The sequence below is a fragment of the Neolamprologus brichardi genome, chromosome 23 (genome assembly GCF_056152115.1).
Source record: "Neolamprologus brichardi isolate AB-2024 chromosome 23, ASM5615211v1, whole genome shotgun sequence".
NCBI classification, from domain to species: Eukaryota; Metazoa; Chordata; class Actinopteri; order Cichliformes; family Cichlidae; genus Neolamprologus; species Neolamprologus brichardi.
The window spans coordinates 8,156,557-8,179,805 of record NC_142125.1 but is presented as its reverse complement, the minus strand read 5'-3'; the positions used below and the strand labels follow the sequence as shown (position 1 = coordinate 8,179,805).

At 41.0% G+C, this 23,249-nt stretch overlaps 1 protein-coding gene across 3 annotated transcripts in view; it reads right to left on the bottom strand.

Moving 5' to 3' along the window:
* Window positions 1-469: 469 nt before the first annotated feature.
* Window positions 470-23,249, bottom strand: part of LOC102798827 (capping protein, Arp2/3 and myosin-I linker protein 3-like) — a 34,604-nt gene continuing 11,824 nt past the window's right edge. Inside the window, exons 11-40 of one of the 3 annotated variants that reach the window (XM_087836205.1) lie at window positions 23,083-23,177; window positions 22,686-22,772; window positions 22,086-22,195; window positions 21,903-21,980; window positions 21,467-21,543; window positions 20,809-20,913; window positions 20,589-20,658; window positions 19,072-19,153; window positions 18,857-18,953; window positions 18,563-18,617; window positions 17,796-17,968; window positions 17,612-17,680; window positions 17,093-17,186; window positions 15,878-15,976; window positions 15,673-15,792; window positions 15,474-15,587; window positions 15,219-15,394; window positions 15,006-15,093; window positions 14,800-14,919; window positions 10,318-10,384; window positions 9,800-9,987; window positions 9,369-9,448; window positions 5,022-5,195; window positions 4,305-4,503; window positions 3,494-4,223; window positions 3,264-3,370; window positions 3,021-3,147; window positions 1,543-1,614; window positions 1,289-1,396; window positions 470-1,068 (exon numbers count right to left, since the gene is read on the bottom strand). In XM_087836205.1, coding sequence (XP_087692331.1) covers window positions 1,028-1,068; window positions 1,289-1,396; window positions 1,543-1,614; window positions 3,021-3,147; window positions 3,264-3,370; window positions 3,494-4,223; window positions 4,305-4,503; window positions 5,022-5,195; window positions 9,369-9,448; window positions 9,800-9,987; window positions 10,318-10,384; window positions 14,800-14,919; window positions 15,006-15,093; window positions 15,219-15,394; window positions 15,474-15,587; window positions 15,673-15,792; window positions 15,878-15,976; window positions 17,093-17,186; window positions 17,612-17,680; window positions 17,796-17,968; window positions 18,563-18,617; window positions 18,857-18,953; window positions 19,072-19,153; window positions 20,589-20,658; window positions 20,809-20,913; window positions 21,467-21,543; window positions 21,903-21,980; window positions 22,086-22,195; window positions 22,686-22,772; window positions 23,083-23,177 — 3,802 coding nt within the window. In that variant the 3' untranslated portion in view covers window positions 470-1,027. Of the gene's footprint in view, window positions 1,069-1,115; window positions 1,397-1,542; window positions 1,615-3,020; window positions 3,148-3,263; window positions 3,371-3,493; window positions 4,224-4,304; window positions 4,504-5,021; window positions 5,196-9,368; window positions 9,449-9,799; window positions 9,988-10,317; window positions 10,385-14,799; window positions 14,920-15,005; window positions 15,094-15,218; window positions 15,395-15,473; window positions 15,588-15,672; window positions 15,793-15,877; window positions 15,977-17,092; window positions 17,187-17,611; window positions 17,681-17,795; window positions 17,969-18,562; window positions 18,618-18,856; window positions 18,954-19,071; window positions 19,154-20,588; window positions 20,659-20,808; window positions 20,914-21,466; window positions 21,544-21,902; window positions 21,981-22,085; window positions 22,196-22,685; window positions 22,773-23,082; window positions 23,178-23,249 lie in introns of those variants that run through there. The other 2 variants (XM_087836206.1, XM_087836204.1) reach the window with 2 other exon arrangements.

The window sequence follows — 23,249 nt, the reverse complement described above, 5'->3', positions numbered from 1 at the left end:
GAGTTATTGTTTTATAAAATCCTAACTTGTTTTTACAAGATAATAACTCGTCACATACACAATATTATATCTGCCAATTTAATGGACTCAAAAGACGCTGAGTTAACACTCAAAAAAGTGAGCAAACCAGTAAGTATTTACATGTTAGGAACTAGGACCAGTGAATTTTTACTCTAAAAAAACATTATTTAAATCTATCTGTTATGAAGTATTACTTAACTTTACATAAAAAACATCTGATCAACAGTTTTGTTGTTGGTTTGTGTGTGTAGGAATATAATGAAGTTTGTTTTTTTTGTTCCCAGGTCCATCAGGAGGTCAAACCAGCCCATAGGAACTATACATATAACACAAACACAGCCTTTCACATACAAATTGGGATTTAATCCGCTGTTTATATAAACTACAAACTATGAATATGATTTAATGGATTTGCACAGGCAATAAACACGTCCTACTTTTTGTTTTTCATTAGGCTTTTATTCATACAGTGACAGTGCTCAAACATAATATTTCTTTTTTTTTCTATAAAATATATTAACTTTCAGTTCCTGAAAGCAAAACTAGATATAAATCATCAAGTTTCATTTGATAAGAAGCAACTCATTTTCAAGTGTCAACCAAGGCAATCAACTGTATCAGCGGTCAAAAATGCATTGCAGATTTAAGAAACCACATTCTAATAAAGACATTTGTATTCTTCTGCCTAGCGAAGCCACGACGCTCGAGCACTCAGCCGGCTGTCCACCGACACACACACGACAATGATCTCATGGGTTTTTCTAAAGTAGCAAATACTTTTAAAATACTGTAGCCACAAAAAGAGCTTCACGTGAGAGAAAAGCAAAGACAAGAAACTCAAGGTGAAGAGGAAGGAAAGTGACGAGAGGAAAGTGTTTGAACCGAAGCGAGTGAACAGTGTTTTATGATGTCCTGCTCTGATGTTAGGCCTTTTCCCTCCTCTTCGCTCTTTGACCTCGCTGGATGACAACTCTGGCTTGACAGCGGCAGGTGATGTTCTCAGGTATCACAACAGCTCGCTTTCCCCAGGTGCTGAATTGAAGCTGTCTGTACGGTGGAACAGGATCATTAAATAGATGATCAGTACCGTTCAGCTGAGAGCTACAGATACATTACCTAATTTGCCACTGTATTATAATTGTGTTTAATGTTTTATAGACAGTAATTATACTTCCACATTATGGTAACACACACATAGTAACTGATTACAGCTGCTCGCCCGCCCACACACACAAACACACATAAATAAAAACAGAGAAACATGTACCAGACAAGTCCAGGGACTTATTTCTGTTTTGGGGTAGTCTAGGTTTTTTCACGGGGGGTTTGCGATTTGGGGGCTTCTCAACGTTATTAGGGCTTTCCCTGTCAGTGCCTGAGTTCAGCGAGGACAGAAGACACAAATGAACAGTTAGATAGAGACGCTTCACGCAAACAGAGATCAACAAAACGTGTTTCATTCACAAAAGTGTGCGTATAACATTCTAAGGCGAATAGCTGCAGCTCATAATGCGATTATACCTGCATCACAGGACATTGCTTTTCTGTTCCTCTGTGGCTTCACCGGTGCTTGAGGCCTGAGTCCTTCGTCGCCTGAACAACATGTGATTGACACACAACAGGAGGTATCTTTAAATTTTGTTTTGGATGGACAAAGGACAGGATAACTCTGCCGTGATGTTATTGTACCTGTCATTTTCATGTTTTTTAAATGAGACATTTAATATCGTTACATTTGTTTTAAAAGAACACTCGATCACGTGAACTAATACACCGAAAAGGGTGTCAACACGAAACAAACTGTGTTAAACTGTTAAAGCAGGGCCAGTAAAACAGTCAATTTGGCTAAGCAGGCAAGTATTAACTAAGTGACTGCTTTTGGCGTAATCAAATACGCCAAGGGAGTTTGTCGCAGAGGCTTTCGTCTTATTATTCTAAAGGCTAGACTCTGCTTCTGCTGCTACACTGGAGGCTAAAATTACCAGCATCATTTCAGACAGAGTTTTATAGTCGGGGGAACAATTCTCCAGGGGAAGGGATCAGAAATCACCCAAAGTCCCTGAATGTGGGACTTTCTGATCCTGCAAACACACTTCACCAAGAGGAAATCGTGCAATATGTCTGCACATAGGAGTAGCTGCAAATGTGACCCTGTAGTGGCCACAAAGTTGCTTTGATGCCTTGATGGAGGATTCTACAAAAGGATATTTTATATAAAGAAAACAGACAAGATTACAGCATTTAATGTTAGGTTAGAGCTAGATTAGAGTATTCTAATCAATTCAAATCTATCAAATTTTACATTCCTGTTAAAAAGTTCAATCAGTAACATTTTTGTCAATTAAAATATTCAGTTAAAGGACATCTGCACACAACTTAGTTATATCTATTTTTCCTCTTCATTTCCTTTGTGGTCCTTGACAAACCTTTGCAGTCCTATGGCTCTGCTTATAAGGTGACAAATTATAGGAAAAGCTCGGGCCACTGGACCCAGAAGTCGAATACTTTGTTGGCATGATTTGAGCCCACTTGTCCCCTTAGAGCGAAGAATCGTTGATAATCAATGCAAAGTTGTTCTGATTAATGAATTTTATCCTGCAATGAAACATTTCTGCCCTGATGGGAGCTTTCTCTTCCATGATGACAATGCATTCATCTACAGAGCACAAGGGCTCTCTGATGGTTTGTTGATTATGATATCAATCATGGACCACCATTAAGCAACAACCCTCACCAAATCAAGTAAAATCTTTGGAAGATTTTGTTTCGTGCCTTCTGCAGAGTTCTGAAGACTTCACGATCAATGCCAAGAGTTCTACCCTGAAACACATCACTCACTGACTGGATTGTGGCTTAAAGCAGGTCTCTGGGGTGGCAAGTCTAAATACCGTTAATTTGCTAAATCAGCAGGCTAGTGGTTGTTGCTTCAGAAAAGTAGAAATAAATTGTTTGAGTACATTAAAAGAAGCATGTCTGCTAATTGTTTTCAGCCCAGGTACCTTGGCTTGCAGCTCTGTCTGGCAACCCATGTATTGGCTTATCAACAGGAGGTGGGACGGGAGGAGGAGGTAAGTTCCTTTCATTGGCTGATTCTTTTGGAAAAGTCACAAACGAGGAGGTCTTTGGCTAGGCATGAGTACAGCACATGTGAACAAACACAGAGACAACATCATCAATGAACACATTTGGTTTAAATATACGCTAAAAAGAACTGAGCAAACAGAACAAACCGAATTTCATACCTTTTCAGGAATCGGGGGAGGGTGACCTTCAGAATCTCGTCTCTTTTCCTTCTCTTTCTTCTCCATATTTCCAGGGTCCTTCTCTATATCTTCCTCCTCCTCTGTAGCTATAGATAAAAGAGAAGTGAGTGGCATGCAGACTTGCGGCAAAAACTGCAGCAAAAACTCTTTGCGAGCTAAAACAAGCTTTTTGACCTGCAGCAAATGAACACGGTTGACCTGTGTATTACCTGGCAGAGCATCTGAGCTCTCGAGTCGATGCCTCTGCCTCAGCTTGGACAGATTGGGTTTGCTGCTTTGTGGCGGGGGGTCAGGTTTTGATGTCGCTCGACTGACAGAAAAGCCACCTCCTCCTCCACCTCCGCTCATCTTCCAGCCTTCTGAGAAAACTCCACCTGCATCAGGACACGCATGTCTGTCTCCCTGCGTGTCCTGCGGATGCCACTCTATGGCTGAAGCCTCTACGCTTTTCAGAGGATCTGTTTCATGTTTTGGAGACGGCGTCCTGTCCGATGGGTATGGAGGGAGTGGCCTTTGAGCTAGTTGAAGTCCTTGGACCTGTCTGTCTGTCTTTCTTCCCTGATGTCTGCTCTCATTCCACTGATTGTCCACTTGCATGTCTGCCGGCTTGTTCTCCGACCATGACCTTTCTATCTGTCTGCCGCCCATCCACTGCCTTTCAATTTTTCTGTCAATCTGCCTCTGAGTGTGTCTGTCTACAGTCCACTGTCTGTCCATGTGCCTGTCTGGATGCCTGCTCTCAGTCCAGTACCTGTCTGTTTGTCTGTCGGTCGTTCTCGCATCTCTGTCGTCAAACCACTGTCTGTCTACATCGCCATGCCTTGCTTCTATCATCCACTGCTTGTCTGCTTGCAGCACCTCCGCCGTCCTCTGTTTGTCGTCCGCCCAGTACTTGTCTATATCCTCCGGCTGTTCAAACACAGCATCCACTTCAGATTTCTGTCAAAACAAAACAAGAAGAGGTTACGGACACGTTACAAACTTTCAGTTAATAACAATAGCGGATTACACTGGCCCTACCTCTCTTGGAGAATAAAATGGGTGTTTGCTTCCACCCACACATGTGTGAGGGATGCCTGGCACTGGTGGTGGACTCAAAACGATAGTACTTTTCCCTTGGTGGTCATTCATTTTCCCATCAGCCACCTCGCTGGGAGATCCAGCTCTGGCAGTAGACCTTGGAGGCTGGAGGAGAGTGTATACATTCTCCATTGCTGTCCTAAAAGTTGGAAGATGAAAAAATGTCCACAATTTCTCCTAATTTATCCCACATATTCAAAATACACAAAAATGTAACACATTTTTAGAACAGGGCGTTTAGAAAGTATCAATTTTCTGGCGAAAATCAGATATAATACCATTGTAATCTGTATTTGACATGCAGCGTGTTCATTTCTAATCACTCGGCTGACTGTTGGATCCAGAATCGGAGACACCGGCTGCCATCTACATCTGTGTACACACTCTGGTATCAGCCTGCCTGCGCTTTGGCAGCTATCAGCCATTTCTTATATCAACAAAGAAATAAGGAAGATTAAGAGTGATATTTGTTGAACTATTCATAGGGTTCAGTGTCCTCACAAGAATCAAGATACTAAGCAAAAGATGTGAAGATGTAGCGTTGAATATGGAAAGATAAACTCCTAGTTGACGTTTTGTATTTCCATCTGTGAGTTCAAGGCCAAATCTTTCTTGAGAAGAATCCTCGTGCATGTGTGTGCGTGCAAATACACTAACCCCATGGGTGCTGTAGCAACAGTGTGACTCCCATCTCCATAAACCTCAGCTTCTGACTCGGGCCCCGGATGGGACAGAGTTTGGTTGCGGCTTTTACGGAAACCAAAGATGGCCAGCATGTTTCTCCTCTTCTTCCTCCTCAGAGAGTGCGCTTTGTGCAGCGACGAGAGCTGACTGCAAGAGGTGAGAGAGATCGATGAAACACACACGGTTCATTCCAGCACATTCATGTTTGGCGTCTACAGATGAGTCACCTCCATCAGGATATCGCTGGATTCATCACAGCCATCCTGGCTGTCTTATCGGCTGCTGCGTTTTGTGTGTTGCTAAGCTACATCTCGTGATATACAGTGATTTATCCAAAGTTCACTTTTTATATTACAAAAGTAATCATTTTAAAAGCACCGACTTCGCCTTACGAGCTTCCGCGTGGAAAGGAGCGACATGATTCTGATAAGCTCTGGATGCTGTTTATGAATTCAGCTTCACCAAAATGAAACCTGCATCTCCACATATTAAAATGACGGTTTTGCATTTGAGGCAACGCGTGGCCACTTTTGTGTTAACAAAAAATGGATAAAAATAAATTGAGAGTTAACTGTTAATTTTTTTAGCAGCCTCGGGAATTTGTTGTCACCTCAGAGAAGCGAGTAATGTTTCAGATTTATAAAGCTGGACAAGGGGACACACTAGCAGAGCTGCAGTACGCTTCAGGTGAAAGTATTGACATCTAGAGCATTTGAGCAGAGTGGGGACTAGGGAGAGAGACCTGTGCCTGCTCCCCAGATACAATCGGAAAGATAAAAGGAGTGCGCTGTCTTCATTGCTTCATTGCTATCAAAGATCCAATTAACAGCTGTACCAGGAAACATAAGGGTGACAATAATAACGTGGAGTGAAAAGACTAAAGTTTTGATCTATGCACTGCATTTGTATGAGTTTGTGTATCTATTTTGATCATTTGTGTGGAAATATAAAAGTTTAGTGACCTGTGACAGCCTCAGGCAGCAACTTTACGCTGAACACTGATAGCTGGCACGCTGTGGTGTGGTGGATTTTATGTCCCTGAGAGCCGTCTTGGAAAAAAGTCACTATAGGTTATTAACTTTACTCTATGATTTTTGATGCAAGCGTGACTGCGCACCATTTAAATAGGAGAGGACGAGGATCAAATATATGTGAAATTGTAGAACACCTACTGCAAAAATGCATTCTCGTTCTTAGTAACTGTGAAAAAAAGGTGAAAACATGTGGACTAAAAGGACTGGAATAAAGTTATGCAGAGATATTTTCAGTATTTGTTGCAGGATCTGACATGAGATGCAATGTAGAAGCTGAACTGCATGCTCTGTGTCTTTGTCTTTATTTTTGTAACACTGCAGCAACTGATTACACATTGAACAAAACCACCAAACCAGATCTTACGTTAGGTCACAAAGTACCTCCTGGAGATCTCTGTGAGGTACCTTGACGACTACTTTGATCATCAACATGCAACCACCAACTGACCAATCATCTTACTACCAAATCACAAACTCTAAACAGTCCAGCTCCACTAATCATCACAAAGTTTATGATTTAATTAAGAAGAGATGAGGGTTGCTCGATCTGCCTCTGAATGTTCGAGCAGACAGCGGGACATAAGGAGCGAGCCAAACCTCGCCGTGAGATTGCATCAAAGACAGACAACACACTGGCCACAGAAACAGTCTTGTTGGTTTATGAAAGTCATGAAGCATAAGCCAATTAAAATAACAGCTCAGTAAAGGTGTGAACACACACGCTGTCAGAACTCAGCAGGGTTCACAACAAAGGAGGAAGAATCATTGATCTTATGTCTTGAAATGCAGGGTTTTCTTCTGAATCCAGGTCAGTTAAACTGCAGACATTTTGACTGAAGGATTAGTGAACTAAGATTGCGGAAATGTATCTTGGTTAACAAACTAACATAATGAAATGTTTAAAAATATCACATTTACTAATTAGGAATAATAATCAAAAACATAGCCTGCAAAAAAAAAAAGAAGAAAAAAGAAAAAAGAGAGAAAGTAACAGAGATGCAGAAACCCCTCCTGAGTAAGTAAAAAACCTTTCAACCCTTTGAAGGTATCTGTTTTAAAAATTCTTTTTATTCTGATGTTTAAATATATAATCAAATGCACTGACGGAGAAACACACTCAACACAGTGCATCAAAAAATGTAACCACATACAAAGGCAGCTTTTCAAAAGGCATAATTAAGAATAAAATACCATTTCCAAAAGGCTTTCACAGTAGGACTACTGTTGTTTATAAGGAAAATAACCAGCTAACACTACCGAACAAATACTAAACCTATTTATCTTGAGATATTACAAGTGGTGCCCGAGATTGTTTTCAAAGAATTAAAGGGAACCCACTATGCTCATTTCCTCTATATATTTATTCTTGGACATTACTAAAATAGTTTTGCATGATTTTGAAACTAATTCTTTCATCTTATCACAGGCCTTGATGCACCCCTCAGTTCATCCTCTGAAACAAGCTTTTTGAGCTTTCTTCATCCTTCCCTTAAGGAAACTTTCTTCTGATTGGTTGTCCCTTATAAAAAAGCCCATCTAAACAGTGGGTGTTAGGAGATGTATGCCTGGGATTACCATATTTAGGATATCCCTTCTCTCTGCCATACAGAGCCAAGAGTAGAAAAACGCTGTTAGAGTAGTTTGAAGCCTGAGCCTTTTGCTTATAGGGATTAGTTGTACTTATACATACACTGACCTCATTATTTTAAGCTTTGGCCATGATTACCCGGAGCACCATATACACAGACAGAAAAGAAGGAAACGCAAAATAGGTTCACTTTCAAGTCATTATCTATGTGTTTAACTAAAATGAATTGAAATGAAATGAATTGACAGCTCAGCATCTTAGCAAGATAAGCAGTTTGATGTTAGCTACAAATATCTATTTTATTCTATGAAAGACACATTTTTCAGAGTGCCTGGCTTTCAGTGCAATACAATAATTTGTCTATTCATACTGTGTCTTTTGTTATCTTCTTTTCGTGGCTTGCCACTGAGACAGTTTCCCTCTTTGTTACATAATCAGATGGAAATCATTATATCGATTGATGAAAAATTCTCTTGGAGTTACTTATTTTGTAATTCCCCTAATGCAATCCATGGATGTGTATTGCACACATCATATATTTTAAAATTGCTTCAACCCATGTACCCATTTTCCTTTTACAAAGTTATCATAACTATTTACACAAACTGAACAGAGCATTAGCTGAACTCGGGTAAATTCAGCCTGGAGTTTAACAAATCAGCTGATCTCAGTAACAGTCCGTATCGGCTGATGGTTCAGCTGATCCTCATCTTTGTAAATATCCAGTTTGCAAATCACAAAAAGACACCGGCGTCTTTAAAGAGTTTTCTCCTGCACATTCTTACTGCACACCTGCAAGCCACCTTGCAAGCCACCACAGTTCCTTCTTTGCATTCTGCGTCTGCCTTAATGAATACGATGCCCTTTGTCATTGATGCCTACTCTGCCTTGCTGCTGCTCACCAGTATGCAAATGAAAGCTAGCTATTTTTTCCCTGCCTTATGCTTTCCAAATATGTGGACAGAAGGGTGGGGATTTGTCCCAAAACAAAACCTGCTAAATATATCTTACTGCAGACTGACAAACAATCTGTATCCACCAAGCACTAAATGACCACTAACATTGTTTTCTGGGCTAAATCTTGTCAGGTAGTCATGGCCTTAAAAATAAATCCCTGTATGTCTAAATTTGGTTGAAAAAGTAAATTAAAATTCATCTTTTCAAGACATTGCAAAGATGTCTAGAAATAAAAATGAGCTCTTATTGCTGTTAGCGCATTCAAAGGCAGTCCGACAGCACAGAGTGATGACTGCAAAAAAATCCCACAAAACCAAAACAAAAGATTTATTCACAACCCCGTGTATTCAAATTATAAAGAAGCCCAAAAGCAACCCGGGTGTAAACATGTCTTCTTGTTTTCACGGTAAAACAACCAACTCTTGGAGAGCTTACTAAACACCTGCATAACTATGCAACAATAATCTAAAGGTGACAATATGTTCACTGTGATGGATTACCCTGCTCCAGCAGTCGTGAAGTCTGCTGATTTTCAAAGTGCAGCAAAATAACAGAAAATGATGACTGATGGGAAAAGTAGGAGCTCTTTGGGAAACAACAGTAATTTTAAGTAAATGTGAGATACAGTTTTGAAATGCAATATTCAGGGAATGTTTTGTAAGGTCAGGAGAGAATTACAGCCGACAGGTTGCTAACAGAGTGTAAGTATCGTCAAAGTGCAAATATAAAACAAACTCTTACCTATCAGGGAGCACTCTTTTCGTGTAGAAATCAGGGAGTCCATCATCCAGAGGGCTTATCCCTCCATTTTCACTGCAGTGCTGTGCACACACAGACACAAACACACACTTAAAATCTTTTTAGAGAGGTCAGTTTAGTGGGTTTCATTTGTGAATGTTATGTATTTGCAATAAAACAAATGGATTACAATGCCTTTACTGAGATGACATAATCCAGTTGCAGGCACCCAATTTGAATAGATTACTTCTGCAAAGATAGCAGTCATCGCCAGCAGGCACATATTTTGGGAAATGGGAGAATTATGCATAGATATATAGATAAATGGTTGGAGATTTGAGTAAAGGTGATGTATACTGAATTATTGGGTGCAGCTGCAGATTATTTAACATTTTAATATTTGTCAAACACTGCCAAGATCAGGCCAGCTTTACTCTCTCAGACGGGATGTGCCCTCCCTTGTGTCTCCGCGGAGGCCTTGGACGAACTCGTGTTACGTGATGAAGGGGCAGACCCTGCGTAGGCAGCTCTGACAGACCCTCCCAGGATGCCGAACGGGATAGCGGTGACGAGTATGATGGCACAGAAGGGGGTGGAGAGGAGCTGGAGTCATCACACAGGCCTGATGGCAGCGAGGAGCAACAAAGGGATAGAGAAGATGTGAGGACAAGAAACTGAGAAGGAACTGTCATAGAGTGGGGAGATTACAGGGAGTCATCATTTCTGCTTCAAAGTCATCTAATTCAAAACAATCAGTAACTGCTCTGACATATAGTGACTCAGACTTGGCTCAGGCTAGATTATAACAGCCATTAACAGACTTCTGAGAAGAAGAGATGGAAAAGAGGGGGAAACTGACTACAGAAAACACTAATGGAGCTTCGAGAGAGACAAGGAAGGGGTCAGAGCTAGACTGAAGAGAGAGGATAATAGGCTATACAGCAGTACTCACTCAGCCTGGTGGAGACAGGTCGTATTCGTCTTGTTCTAGAGCTGTGCTTCTTAATGGCTATTGTGTCCTGGGAGAAAAAAAGAAAAAGTAAAAGTTGCTGAGATGCTGAGGGAAGGAATTAGAACGAGACACGCATGCAAACAGGCAAACGGGTCAACAGAAATATTGTACAAGACGACCTTTAGGGCAATCACTGCTTTTGCCAATGAAGACTTGTCAAATCAAGGCGCAAATTTTAGACATATTGATCATGATGCTGTTTAAAATCCAGCAAAAGCTTATGGATTTCACATGTAGAAAGAGCAAAAATGTTCCCAGTGAAGCCTTTCTCTAGTTGAGTGGCCTTATATGTATAATGTAGGCCCAATGAAAAAAGACTGACTTTATTGTGTGTAGAAGTGAAGAAGTGCTGTTGTGCATACGTCCCATAACTGCGGAGTTGGTGTATGGAGCCATGAGGCATGTTAGAGTAAGCTGACAAAAACCAGATGTCTCCCTGCTACAGTTAGGAGAGACAGATTTGAAAAGGTAAGACAAACAGACTGAGGAAACCCAAAGTTTTAAGTTAAAGATCCAATTGAAAATAAATGACTGCAGAGAGATTTTCAGAAGAAACAAAACAGCTGGCTAAGTGTTTCTGGCCTTGATAGAGGTGCTGCTCTAGGGATGACACTGCCAGTCTCATCAATTTGGTCCAGACTGAAATAGAAAGTAGCAAAATAAGGGGGTGAAAATTTCAGCCAACTCAAACATTTGGTTTATATATCTGCAATATAACTGTACCATCATTTAGACACCAGCTTCACAAGACTGCTAATATTATCAATAGCCCATCAAGGTAAGTGAATCTTGGGTTATAAGTGCAAAATTAGACGTAAATATAATTAATTACTAGGGGTGCAACAATACTCGTATCAATATTGAACAGTTCGATACAGTGCTTTCGGTTCGGTACGCATATGTATTGAACAATACAAAATTTTTAATTTATTTTATCAACTTTTCTTCTGACGATGCTGTCTGTGTTGAGCGCTCAGTGGATCTGCGTTTGACTACTCCACCTAGGCTGTACTGTCGAGCGCAGATCCACTGAGCACAGCACAAGCTAGCAAGACAGAAGCTAAGCTCATTGCAACATGGCAAATTGAACCTCCCGCACCCTGATTCAGATGTGGCGTTTGGAACTGTTTTGGTTTTCATGTGAAGTATGACCCTGAAGGTAAGCGCGTCATGGACAAAAGTAACACAGTATGTTGGATGTGCCACACAATGCTCAATTACATGGGTGGGAACTAGTGCGTTAGCACAGTTTGCTCGTTAACGTGTTGAGCTGTCCAGCCCCATGCAAGGAGCGATCTGCGGTAGCTCGTTAACGGAGATTTGCCGTGTTGTGGCGTTAACGTCATTTCAGATTAACGCTGACAGCACTAGTGGGAACACAACAAATATGACTGCACATTTACATCGACATCATCCTACTGCAAAGACAAGTGGAAGCAGACAAAAACAACAAGCACGCATGCTACAAACTTTACCCGAGTCATTTAGACAGCCGTTAGCACATGATTCTCCTTATGGGGACCTGATATGTTTAATATGCTGCTGAGAGTATACCCCAGAAGAAGCGTATAGTATAGCTTTTATTTTGGAAAGAGCCATTTCTCTGTAATAAACTCTCTTTTCCAAAGATGAGTGATTTCTCGATCAGATAGATTTATTTTTTGATTACTTTGTTGTTTCAGCAACATTAAATTTAAAAACTGTACTTTTGAGTTAAAATATATATTTATAATTTTAATAAATGACAAATTAAAAAACCATGAACATTTTTTTGTATCGAAAAAATATCGAACCGTGACACCAAAGTATCGAACCGAACCGTGAAACCGTTTGTGTATGTTGCACCCCTATTAATTACATTTTAAATATAACAGAAAGACCCAGGACGGATCCTTGAGGATCTCCACAGGTAATGTTAGCAATTACTGTTACTGTCACCAAAATCAGGCACAAGAGCAGACGATGCAAAGACCGTTTACTTCCTTCAAGAATATTGACGCGGACTGCGATTGTGTAAAATATTTGAAATGAAGCTTGATCAAATGCATTTCATTAAAAAGCTGAGACACCAAAGTACTGAAGCCTACAATGTCCATGATGTATTAGTTGAGACAGCAAGGTATTGGTTTCATTTTTGCAATACAACAATCTTCACTAGCTGTATTACTCAATGAAATAGCAATGTTTCAAATTCCTTGCAGGTAATGATTGAGCAGACTGTGATGTATAAAGTCCTGTACTTACAGTAGATTCTTGAGATAATGTCAGGGGAACGGTTTTACTCCTGCAGTTCTACCAGCTGTGTTTTGGATACTGAGCTGCTGTTTTAGTGCGTCAGCAGAAATCAATTCAGGTTTATTCGGTCTCCCGACATTTCAGCCATATTGGTAACATTCAGATAATAATTGGTTTCAGGTTTAGTTTTCTCATTTGGAGAGATGATAAGAAGAATTCTGCAACTAATAGACAGACAAAAGCTCTAATTTACTGTTAATGAGCAAATGTAGATACAGCACACAGCGGAGAACTCATTTTAAAACTGGGAAAGGGAAGGAGGTGTAGCCGCTCCATAAGAAGATAAGAATATTTTAATAACTTCAGAATTTTGTGCATCAACATCATTGGGAGCCACAGACTTAAATATTCATCTATAAAAAGCCTGCTTTTTCTTCAATGTCCATTGTCTATTGTATCTAACAATAACTTGATTTCTGTTTAATGCCAGTCAGGCTTTCAGGGTAGCAATTATTGGCCTTTTGAAACATGGACATTCAATATCGTGCTTCAATCACTACAATCAGTAGAAGCTTCTAAAGGCCAAAACACAATTGTACTGACTATACATCATCAATTCAAGTATTGTTAAAGCGTCTCCAGTGAAGGAGTAGGAGCCTTTTCAATATTTCTGACCTTTAACTGTAGTGTTCCTGTCAGGAAAGTCAGCTCAATGTTTCAAATGTCAAAACCCGGAGGAAAAAGTCCTCATTCCTGCAAGTTTTGTCACTACTGAAACACTGTTTTTGCCTTAGCTGTAGCGCTCAAGTTTAATAACGGGATAAACAAGCAGGGGATCGTAAACCTAATTTAATCAGCACACTCGCTGATGCATATATGATTGCAGTGACAAACATGAAATATTGCGATTATGCAACAAAATACAAAACTGAGAAACAATTCTCCTTTCCATGTCAGACACAAATTGAAAATGGTTTGAAATATTAGACTAATATATGTGAAATCACACTACTTCAGGGTCTTCATGTGAGTCATGATACTTTATCATAACTCCAGGAATTGCTCAGATCTGCTCAGAGGCAAAATAAATGCTGCAGGCAATGAGGTGGGGGGGCTACTTCCTGGGCTTTTTCAATTTGCTGAAGATTGCTAAGAGATGGGATAAAATTAATTTAAATCTCTGAAATGATTTTGTTTGATAGCAAGAAAAGATCACATGGAGAGGGCTGCAGGTAAAAAAGCCCCCTCAGCCCATTTGTGTTGATAAAATTGGGCATACTAAAAAAAAGTAAAACATTTCCTGTAAACATTTACATTTAATTATCATTTCATATTTACTGACGGCATCCTTATCTTATTTCACTTCGATGGCATGTTGGTGCAGTGTTTACTATTACTGCTTTTAGTCAATTAGAGGGTTTGTAGTCTCAACCACCTGGTTCAAACGGGTCTTTCTGTGTGTTCTGGAGCTTGGATGCTTCCTCAAGGTACTGTGACTTCCTCCCTTAGTTCAAAGACATTGGTGTTAGGTTAAATGGCAATTTGAAAATTTGAAACTGGCCCTGAGTGTGGTTGTTTATCCATCTCTCTGTGTTGGCCCTGTGATGGACTGGACTGGCCCACCGGCTCCAGCCCAGCCTGAATTGGATAGATAGTTACAAAAAATGAAGGATTTAAAGTAAACAAAAAAATTGAAAAATTAAACTCTGTGCCTCTCGCAACCGCTCATTTAACATCGGAGCACATGAACCCTGGGTAACGCTCTGCTATGACTTCAGGAATATGCAATTTCAAAAGCGTAGCTGAAGTTCAACAAAAAATTCTGGGAGGCTGAATTTTCTGGAAAATTTGATTGTGCGATTGTGGTAGCGACCACAATTGAAGGCATGTAGAAAATCACAAATTCCCAATTTGTGAGGTGTTCTCCCTTCACCCTCCAACTGGTGGCGGCAGATGGCTCCCACTCCCTGAGCCTGGTTCTGCTGGAGGTTTTGTTCCTGTTAAAAGGGAGTTTTTCCTTCCCACTATTGCCAAGTGCTTTCTTACAGGGGGTTGTTTGACTGTTGGGGTTTTGCTTCTTGGCTGTTTTTGCGATTTAGCATTATATCAATAAAACTGAATTGACTTTAAATATTTAATTGAATATTTCTCATATATGGGTCCCAAAACACACGTAAGTTCACTCACTATGCTGGTGCTGAGCTCTTCATCTGTGATGTCCAGAGAGTCCCTGTGCCTGTTAAACCTCCAGCCTGTCCCATCTTCACACGTCCCCTCCCAGCATTTAAGATGAGAGACCTGCCGAGTCTGAGAAAGACAGCACTCCTAAAATCTTTGCTCCAAACAAAACCTGTGTATCCTTTACAGTTTCACAGTAAATGCTTTGTGTTTACCAGGTTCTTATGGGTGGCATAGAGCTCCTGAAGGATCTGGTCCACGATGGAGTTGGTGAGATAGGAAACCACTGACAGCTTTACTTCTCTGCAGAAGATTGGGTTAGAGGAAAGGGAGAGACTGACGGGAAGAAGCTTGGTAAAAGTGAGAGCAAATCAATATTCTTCTTATCAAATTCAGACTTATTGTTGCTGCTTCATCGTCTCACTTACTCCAAGGCTCTGTGAATGTCCTGTGCTGCTCTTTCCATAAGGGCAGTGCGAATGGCAGAGCGAGGGATGGACACGCGCTCAGAGACAGACGAGAGGGGTGGGCTTAATCTCTCTGCTGCAGAAGAAGATAGAGGGCAGAGCTCGCGGCACAGAGACACCATGGAGTCGACAATCACCTGCAATGGATGCCAGCGATCGGTGACTGTGTCATCTGTTACATATCACAGTGTCAAAAAAAGAGGCTGCTAGATGTACCTGCAGCTCCTTGTCAGCAGCTTTGGCAAGTTCGCCAGCCAAGGAGTCGAGTCTCTGCCGCACCGGCCCATCCACAGACAGCACATGAGCGAGCTCACACAGTGAAGGGTAGAGCTTGGAGCACCACAGAGAAAGGATTCATTCATATTCAGTGTGACAACAATGCAAATACTACGCTTGCACATTTCACATCACTCACAGCGCGAGAGTTCCTCGCCTCTTTTAGCACTTGTTTTGCAGCTTGAATCTCCTCCATCTCTCCGACGCCCCGTAATAAGCACACCTGCTGCTGGACACGCACGCAGAGGCGCTCCATCACCTTGGAAACAGACAGGCGGGGGAGTGTTACAAGTGCAAACACTCACAAACAGACGCAGACGCGAGCGCACGCTGACGAGCCCTACCTGTTCGGCGGTGCTGGTGACCAGGCCCTGATGGAGCCGCAAAGCCTGTCTCTGAGAGAAGCGCTGAGTCTGGTTGTTCCTCACCAGAGCGCGCTGGATCTGTGCGGCAAAGCGATTATCACGATTATACTCTCACCGTGAAAACATGAAGAGCACAAACAGAACATAAGAGGCGACAATGCAAGAAGGAGATTTCAGCAGAAGGAAGAAAGTGCAAAGAGCCAAGTAGAGGGCGCTGTCATTTTACAACAAGCAACAAAAGCATCTTAAGACTAAGATGACTGTAGAATCCTTGTTAAAGCTTTAGAAATGGCTCCCTAAAGCTCTTAGAAATTAACACAGCCTTTATCCAAAGCCCTTGTCCCTCTCCTTTCCTCAAGGGAGAAATAATTACAGTAATAACTAGAATTTGCTTGTTAAGTCTAATTTACGAATCTCCTAAAATGCCACTTTCCCGATGCTGTTTGAGTTTACATTCATGTATTCATAAACAAGTAAACAGAAACATAAATTAAAAAAAGTTATTGCACATTTATTCACCACTGTCTGTTTGTTGGCACCGCAAACAGAATATGTTAAGAGGCTCTTCACGGTAGGCGCTTGCACTCAGTCTTAAGTGCTGCAGAAATTTAAGAACATGTGAAGAAAACATTCTTTCACAGTTAGGCTTAAGATGAACTTGCTTTCCCGATAAGCCTCTAGTACAGCTTCATCTCAGACATATGAAGCTTTTAGATAAACCTCGTCATCTCTTGATGAATTTCACTGTTTTGTGCGAAACTACACAGATTCCTCCAGAGGTCCAAATTTTTGCACAACATGTTTCTTTGAGCACACAAAGTTAAATCAAATACCTCATATTTGTTTTCATTTGCTTCGGATAATGTCTTTGTCTACAGTCATAAACATCTGCTCATTTATGACCTCAAAGCATTTGATGAATTTATAAAAAGGGCAGAAATTAATTTTGAAGAGTCAACACCAAAGTGTTTTGTTGTGAACTAGAAGAATTTAATTAAATCCCTCTAGCGTTTCCTGTAGGTTGAAAGCTTTTAGGGATTAGGGTTGTTAGGTAGGGCTCTTTATCTCTGTTTTTGAGTTACCCCAACGGTCCCCAGGCCACTGATGAAGAAGCTATTAAGCTTTTTTTAATCTTCCCAGTTTTAAGTAGTACTGTAATAACTTTATTGGTGGCTTTACTCCAACCGTCCCAACCTTGGTCAACGCCTGCTCTGTCCTCTCAGGGGCGCTGCGGTACGCCTGGCTGATGTCACTTAGGGGTAGAGGCATGTACTGTAAGGTGAAATTACTGAGAGGAGAAAGCAGAAAACGAGGGAAGGGACAAGTTATTAAGGGAGACAGTAAGAGACTAAAAAGAGAAAATAAAGTGGGTTACAGAGTCCAGGGTTAGTTAGGGTTAATATCCCCACTGGACAGAGCTCATCCTAAAATATTTTTCCTGTGCCATTCAGTGACTGAGTAATACTTTGATCCTTGCAACCATGTCATTTTTTGCTTAAAGGCAAGTCTGGACCATTTAAGATAGCAAAGTGGAAAACAACAATTTGCTCAGCTGAGCAACATGGTTAAATGTTCTCAAACATTCTTTAATAACATTGCTTAAAAATAGTCCTAGCAGTAGATGTGTAAGACATGCTCTTATTTATTGATTAGAGTCCAGTGGGCATACATACAGAATAGATGTTGATAATATATATTTTTTAACACTCTTACTGTTCAAGCGCTCGGGCCACATCGAGAAATCCTGCTGCGGAGGTGTTGTTGCGATCCCATGTCACACTCCTGCAGGGCAAGGTCAGAGTTGCATAGAATACAAACTTCCACACAGAGCACAAGTCACTGCGAAGACTGCAGAAACCCAGGGAAAAAAAAACTTTGCACTTAGTCTTTCGTTCACCTGAGTGTTGTGTTGATTTGAAGGGCTTTGCTCAGCATCTTGGCTCCAATGTCTTCCATGCTATTCCCGCTCAGATCCACTTTTCTCAAGCAGGTGTTGCTACCCAGGGCGTTGACTAGCACGGTGCCCCGAGAACGCAGGCGTGAGTCGCAGAGGGACAAAGACTGAAGGGCCTATAGAGGGAGGGGTTACAAGCATGTGAGTTAATAAACGAAGCGGAGAAGACTGTTCAGGAAAAAAGAAAAAAGGCACGAGAAGCCAGGAGGTGACTTTTAGTAAATAGTGCTTTGACTTGACTTTACATGCTGTTTGCATGAATTATTCACAGTATGTGTAGTGATATAGACACTGCGCCCACAGTGTTAACAGAGGAACAGTAATAATTGATGAAACGGTGACACATCTCCAGTGAAACATAATGCAAAAATTATGTGCCCAGGAATCTGAGCAGTATTTTAACTGTAAGCAGAACCCTGCTTTTAATTAAAAGCAGTTTAAAGAAAGTTGACATAGGGGGGAAAAAAATACAAAAATATATTCTCATTTTGAATTTGACACAAACAAATATATCTAATCATTCAGTCTTCTGAAAAAAACATTATTTATCGTTTTAATAATTTAATTAACTAAAAGTCAATTAAGTTTATCTTTGCAGAATATGATGAATTTTAATGTCTCTGCAGCTGATTTATGCTTTTTCTATTTCTACTGTTTGCAATCAAAGCACATTGCCCTTTAATTTTTGTATATCTATTCTAGTTACTCACACATTCTTCTTCTTGCATGAGTTGAACTAGCTTCTGCAACACTTCATCCAGAACCCTGCAGACACAAACACGGAGACAAACACGGAGACAAAGCAGGATGAGCTGGGTCGAGTCATCTCCTGCTGCCTGAGGAATGGCAGCCACTTTTGAAAACAGAACTACAAGAACAAATGTGTATATTCAAGCTGGCATATGCAGTGCAAGCATGTTTGTGCTCAGATACACACACAGTCATGCGCGTAGGGTATATCATAAATAACTGCAGTAAAGCGTGACAGAGAGCACTGACAGCACCTGTTTTTGATGTTGAAGTTCTTGCCCAGATGAAGGTGTTTGAGGGAAGGGTGTCTAGAGAGGGCTGGCAGGACTGTGAGTAAGTCTGCATCGAGACCTGTCAAAACACACACACACACACACACAGCTCGACATTAGCAGCCCACTCCAACCTCAGCTGCCCAAGGATAAAAAGTCAAGGTCACGGCGGAATGTTCTGCAGCGTGCCACTGTACCGTTGTCGGAGATATCGAGAGTAGCGATGGAGGAGACTCTAGGGAAGAGTTCCTGGATTACAGCAGCTCCTGCAGACCTTAGCTGGAGAGAGATAGAGACAGATGGGAAAACTAACATGTGCACAGCCATGAATCAGAGTCATTTTAACTTCAGTCTTTGGGGAATTGTTCCATTTTCCACAGTGGGGCAAATTTATGGATTTATGTCCCTGCAAGCTTTGCTTTGTTTGTGATCTGCAGCAGTTTAGCTCGAAGAGAGGGGAAACCTTTTACGCTTCAGTACACAATCCTCTGTACTGTTTAGCTATTTGATTTACTTAAAATATATAGGATTATCATTAGTAAGCTCTTTAAATCTAGTAAAATAAGTAAAAGCATAACAGATTTTTGGCAGTTGACAGTCATATTATAATATAGCTGACACTTCTGCCCTTACAGTATTTAGTGTTGGAATGAACTACAATTACAAGTACATAAATATAATTTAGAGGTATTTGTGTTTGGGGTGCTTTGACATATATCAACAGATATCACTATAAATTTGACAAATACTGAAAGGCTACAAATCTAAAAAATAACTGAATTCTTTTATATTTACAGTGATATTAATTTCTTTCCTTCAATCGCATCATTTGGCAGCAGGACGCATACATCTACCTGTGAGGAGAAGCTTATGATGGTGACAGGCGGTAAACATTAAAAGCACCCCCCCACACACACACACACACACCCCCACCCCCAGCAATGCACACAAAAAAAGAAAAATCAAGATGAATTTAAAAAAAAAACAGAAAGTAAAGCTTCTAACTGCAGAATGTAAATCTATAAAACTGTGGGCTGAAACTAAGAGACTGACTTATGACCTTATACAAACCAGATGTCTATTTACATAACCAGCAGAAACACTATTATTTTTCTAGCTACTGCCAGGCAATTGCAAAGCTAATATTTACATTCTCCCATCTTCCCTTCTGGGGGAAATACACTTAAGCTGCCAAGTGCTATGGTGTGTTAACCAGTGTCTAACTCTCCCAAATAACTTTGTTGGGAAGTTGATAACTCTTTGTTGGTTTCCCATCAAGAGACCAAGTTTCACATTACATGCATGGTCATTTGATCCATTTTCAGTCTAAAAATACTGATAATGGCTGCTTGCAGTAAATAATCTTAACACTTTTACTAAGTTCACCTTGGTAAAACTCCCTTTCAAAATGCTTTTAAAGTCCAATTTGAAAGTAAAACTTTTCGGTTTATCTCAACTGCATCTGATGCAAGATACACTCATCTGATGCACTCCAGTGTAAATAAAATCAACTGCATATGGAGGCCACGAAAGCTTGCTATTTTCTTGCACTATAAACCTGTCAGTGAAACCGAAAAGCACAAGTTAAAGCTCACATTTGCTCTGTGCTTTTGGTTCAGAGGGATTCAAAAACAACAGGTGACCTATAGCTCAATACTCCGCCTGGACACCTCCTGTGTTGAAATCCGGTGTAGGTGTGAAGATGAGCTCTCACCTCACAGCCGCTGATGTCCAGATGAAGGTCATTGATATGAGGATTGGAGGTTAACCCTGTGAGGAGAGCCCTGCGGAGACAGAAAGAAGAGAAATGACGGACAAGGAAAAGACAAGCAGAGGGAGTATTAAAGGTCTCGCTGGCACAGCCTTTATTGCAGAGGAGTTCAGATAAAAGGGAGCATATTTGGATAGAGAATTAGAAGTGACATGGTAGGTACCTCAGAACATCAGGGGGCAGCTTCATAGAGGCCAGGCTGACATGAGTGAGGCTGAAAGCTGAGCTGAAAAACTGACGGAACAACGGCAGCGTATCCTTCACTTTCCTATTGGATTAGAAATCCCCCCCGCCCCACAGAGGATCAAAGCGAGAAGATGTAGAGGTGAAGAGATAATACAGAGAGTGGGATGGGATGAAACCGACCACACACAGCAGATGAAGTCACACTGTTGACATTCCAGGTAAATTTGAGTGCAGAGCTGAGTGTTAGACTACTGACAAAGAATGAGAAATATGAGTGAATATTGCTTTGGTGTAAGAGGAGGGAGCGAGTGGGGTCAAATGATAGATAGCTCTGCTTAAATATTCATGAGTCTTATCTATGCAGACTGTGCCGAAAGTTCTGCTTTTAAACGTCAGTAGACACACCCACAGAGAGGAAACACAATGTTCCAGAGATTCCCACAAAGCACATTTCTGATTTCCCATTAAGCAAGAAATGAAGATAACGACTGACAAAAAAAAAGAGAAAAAAAGATGGAGACGGAATGACATGAGCGGAAAGATGATGCCTTTAAGGTGAAATAGGGATGATGTCTTCCCAGATTTGGATTCGGAGCTGCGTTTATTGTTTCGGTAATCTTAAAGATATGACTAACCTGTGGGAGAAGGAATTTTTGGAAAGATTCAGAAAGGAGAGATCAGCGCAACACCCCCTCAGAAGAGCCCCAAATAGCTGCATGACACACAGGGTGGAAACGGTTAATTTGGGCTGAGAATTGCACGCAGAGAGAAATGCATCTTTTTTTTAAATTGCACATGCATTAGGGATGCGCAGATAGTGATGGCAATGTTGCTTTTTTGTGTTTATTTTTGTTTTTTTTTAAGAAATCTCAATTATGAAAAAAAAACAACTTCACTGACTTCTAGCTTGTCGTCACGCACTCTTTGAACATTTAGCAGCAGACAAATGTTGGCAAGTGCTATCCAGAAAATGTAATCTTAGTTACCAATAAGCCCTTACTGCTCTTCAGGCGATATCAAAGTGCATCCCAAAGACACATATTTGATCACACCCACCCATTAAATACTCACTGAGTCAACACAGCAGTCTGTGCCCGACAGATCCAAGTGGACCAGGCAGTTGGGTTGAGACAAGAAGAGATAAAGGTTCTGCGAATAGGCCGAGAACAGGAGAAACATCGTATTAGGCTGAAAAAGTGGAGATTAAATGGGGCAGCGTGTATTTGTGTTTCCAGATGGCTTGTGCTTTCTGACCGATGCATCCTCCCCCGAGAGGACCCCGGGGTTCTTGCTCAGGTCCAGGTGCAGCAGGGAGTTAGAGTACTCATCGCTGGAGCACAAAGCCTGAGAGAGAGAAACCACTCCTGAGAGAAAGGGGAGCAGAGCGCAGAGAGATGAAATGAAAAATGAGAAAAATGAGAGCTGGTAGCTGTACAATATTAAAAAGGAGAAAGAGAATGCTCTCAAAACATTTTGTGTCTTTAAATTATTCATAGACATCTTGGAGCAGCAGGTATCAGTGGATGTTATGGGAAGTAGCGCAATTCAATGTAATATTTAAATTCTCTGCTGGGTACCCTGTACGATGAGACAGTAGCAGAAGGCATGCTGCCTGCAGGGCAGCACATGACATTGTAAGTAAATATGGAGTCATAGCGGGGCGAAAGCATAAAACAAAGCTCTGAAAACATTATATCCCCTCAACCACAGTATGATCTAACCCGAGCTCTGAAAGCTGCAGGGGATCCAACTTGTTCTCCTCCTGATTTCGCTGAGTAACACCAGTGCCATACTTTTATTTAACTCACAGACTGGGGTAAATAAGGAAAAAAACGAGGAGGGGCAAGTCCTAACCTTTGGAGGTGAGTGAGGTCTTGGAGAGGTTGAGGAGACGAAGCCCCTTGCTGAGGCGACACACTTGCTGGATTAAGTTGGACACACCTGCAGCATGAACACAGCAGATATAAAAAGTGAGTCGCAGAATTTCTTGTCACTTGAAAGTAATTTTCACTGTAACAGATGTATCTGCTTCTGAGTTAACGGATCAGGGACCAGATAAGCCGAAATGAGCCACTATTTTCTTTTACTATTGGACTCAACAGACCCTTTCAGGTAATATTTAGATATAGAACAATGAGAGTTAGTGAAAATAGAACCGTCTTTCTTCATCACATCAAACACAAGCTTGAGTTTTTTCTCCAGACCCAAAGATTAAATTAGAAAAACAAAAAAAGGAGATAATTTACGATACCTTGGTTATCCAGTGAGTTGTGCGCCAAGTTGAGGGAATGGATGACAGATGCGGGGTTCTCTGAAAGCGCTACTGACATCTTCTGTGGGAAGTCACTGCAAAAGTGGGTGTGCAGTTACCTACAGAGAGCTGCAACTGCAGTTGAAGTATCAGGTTCATTATAAATC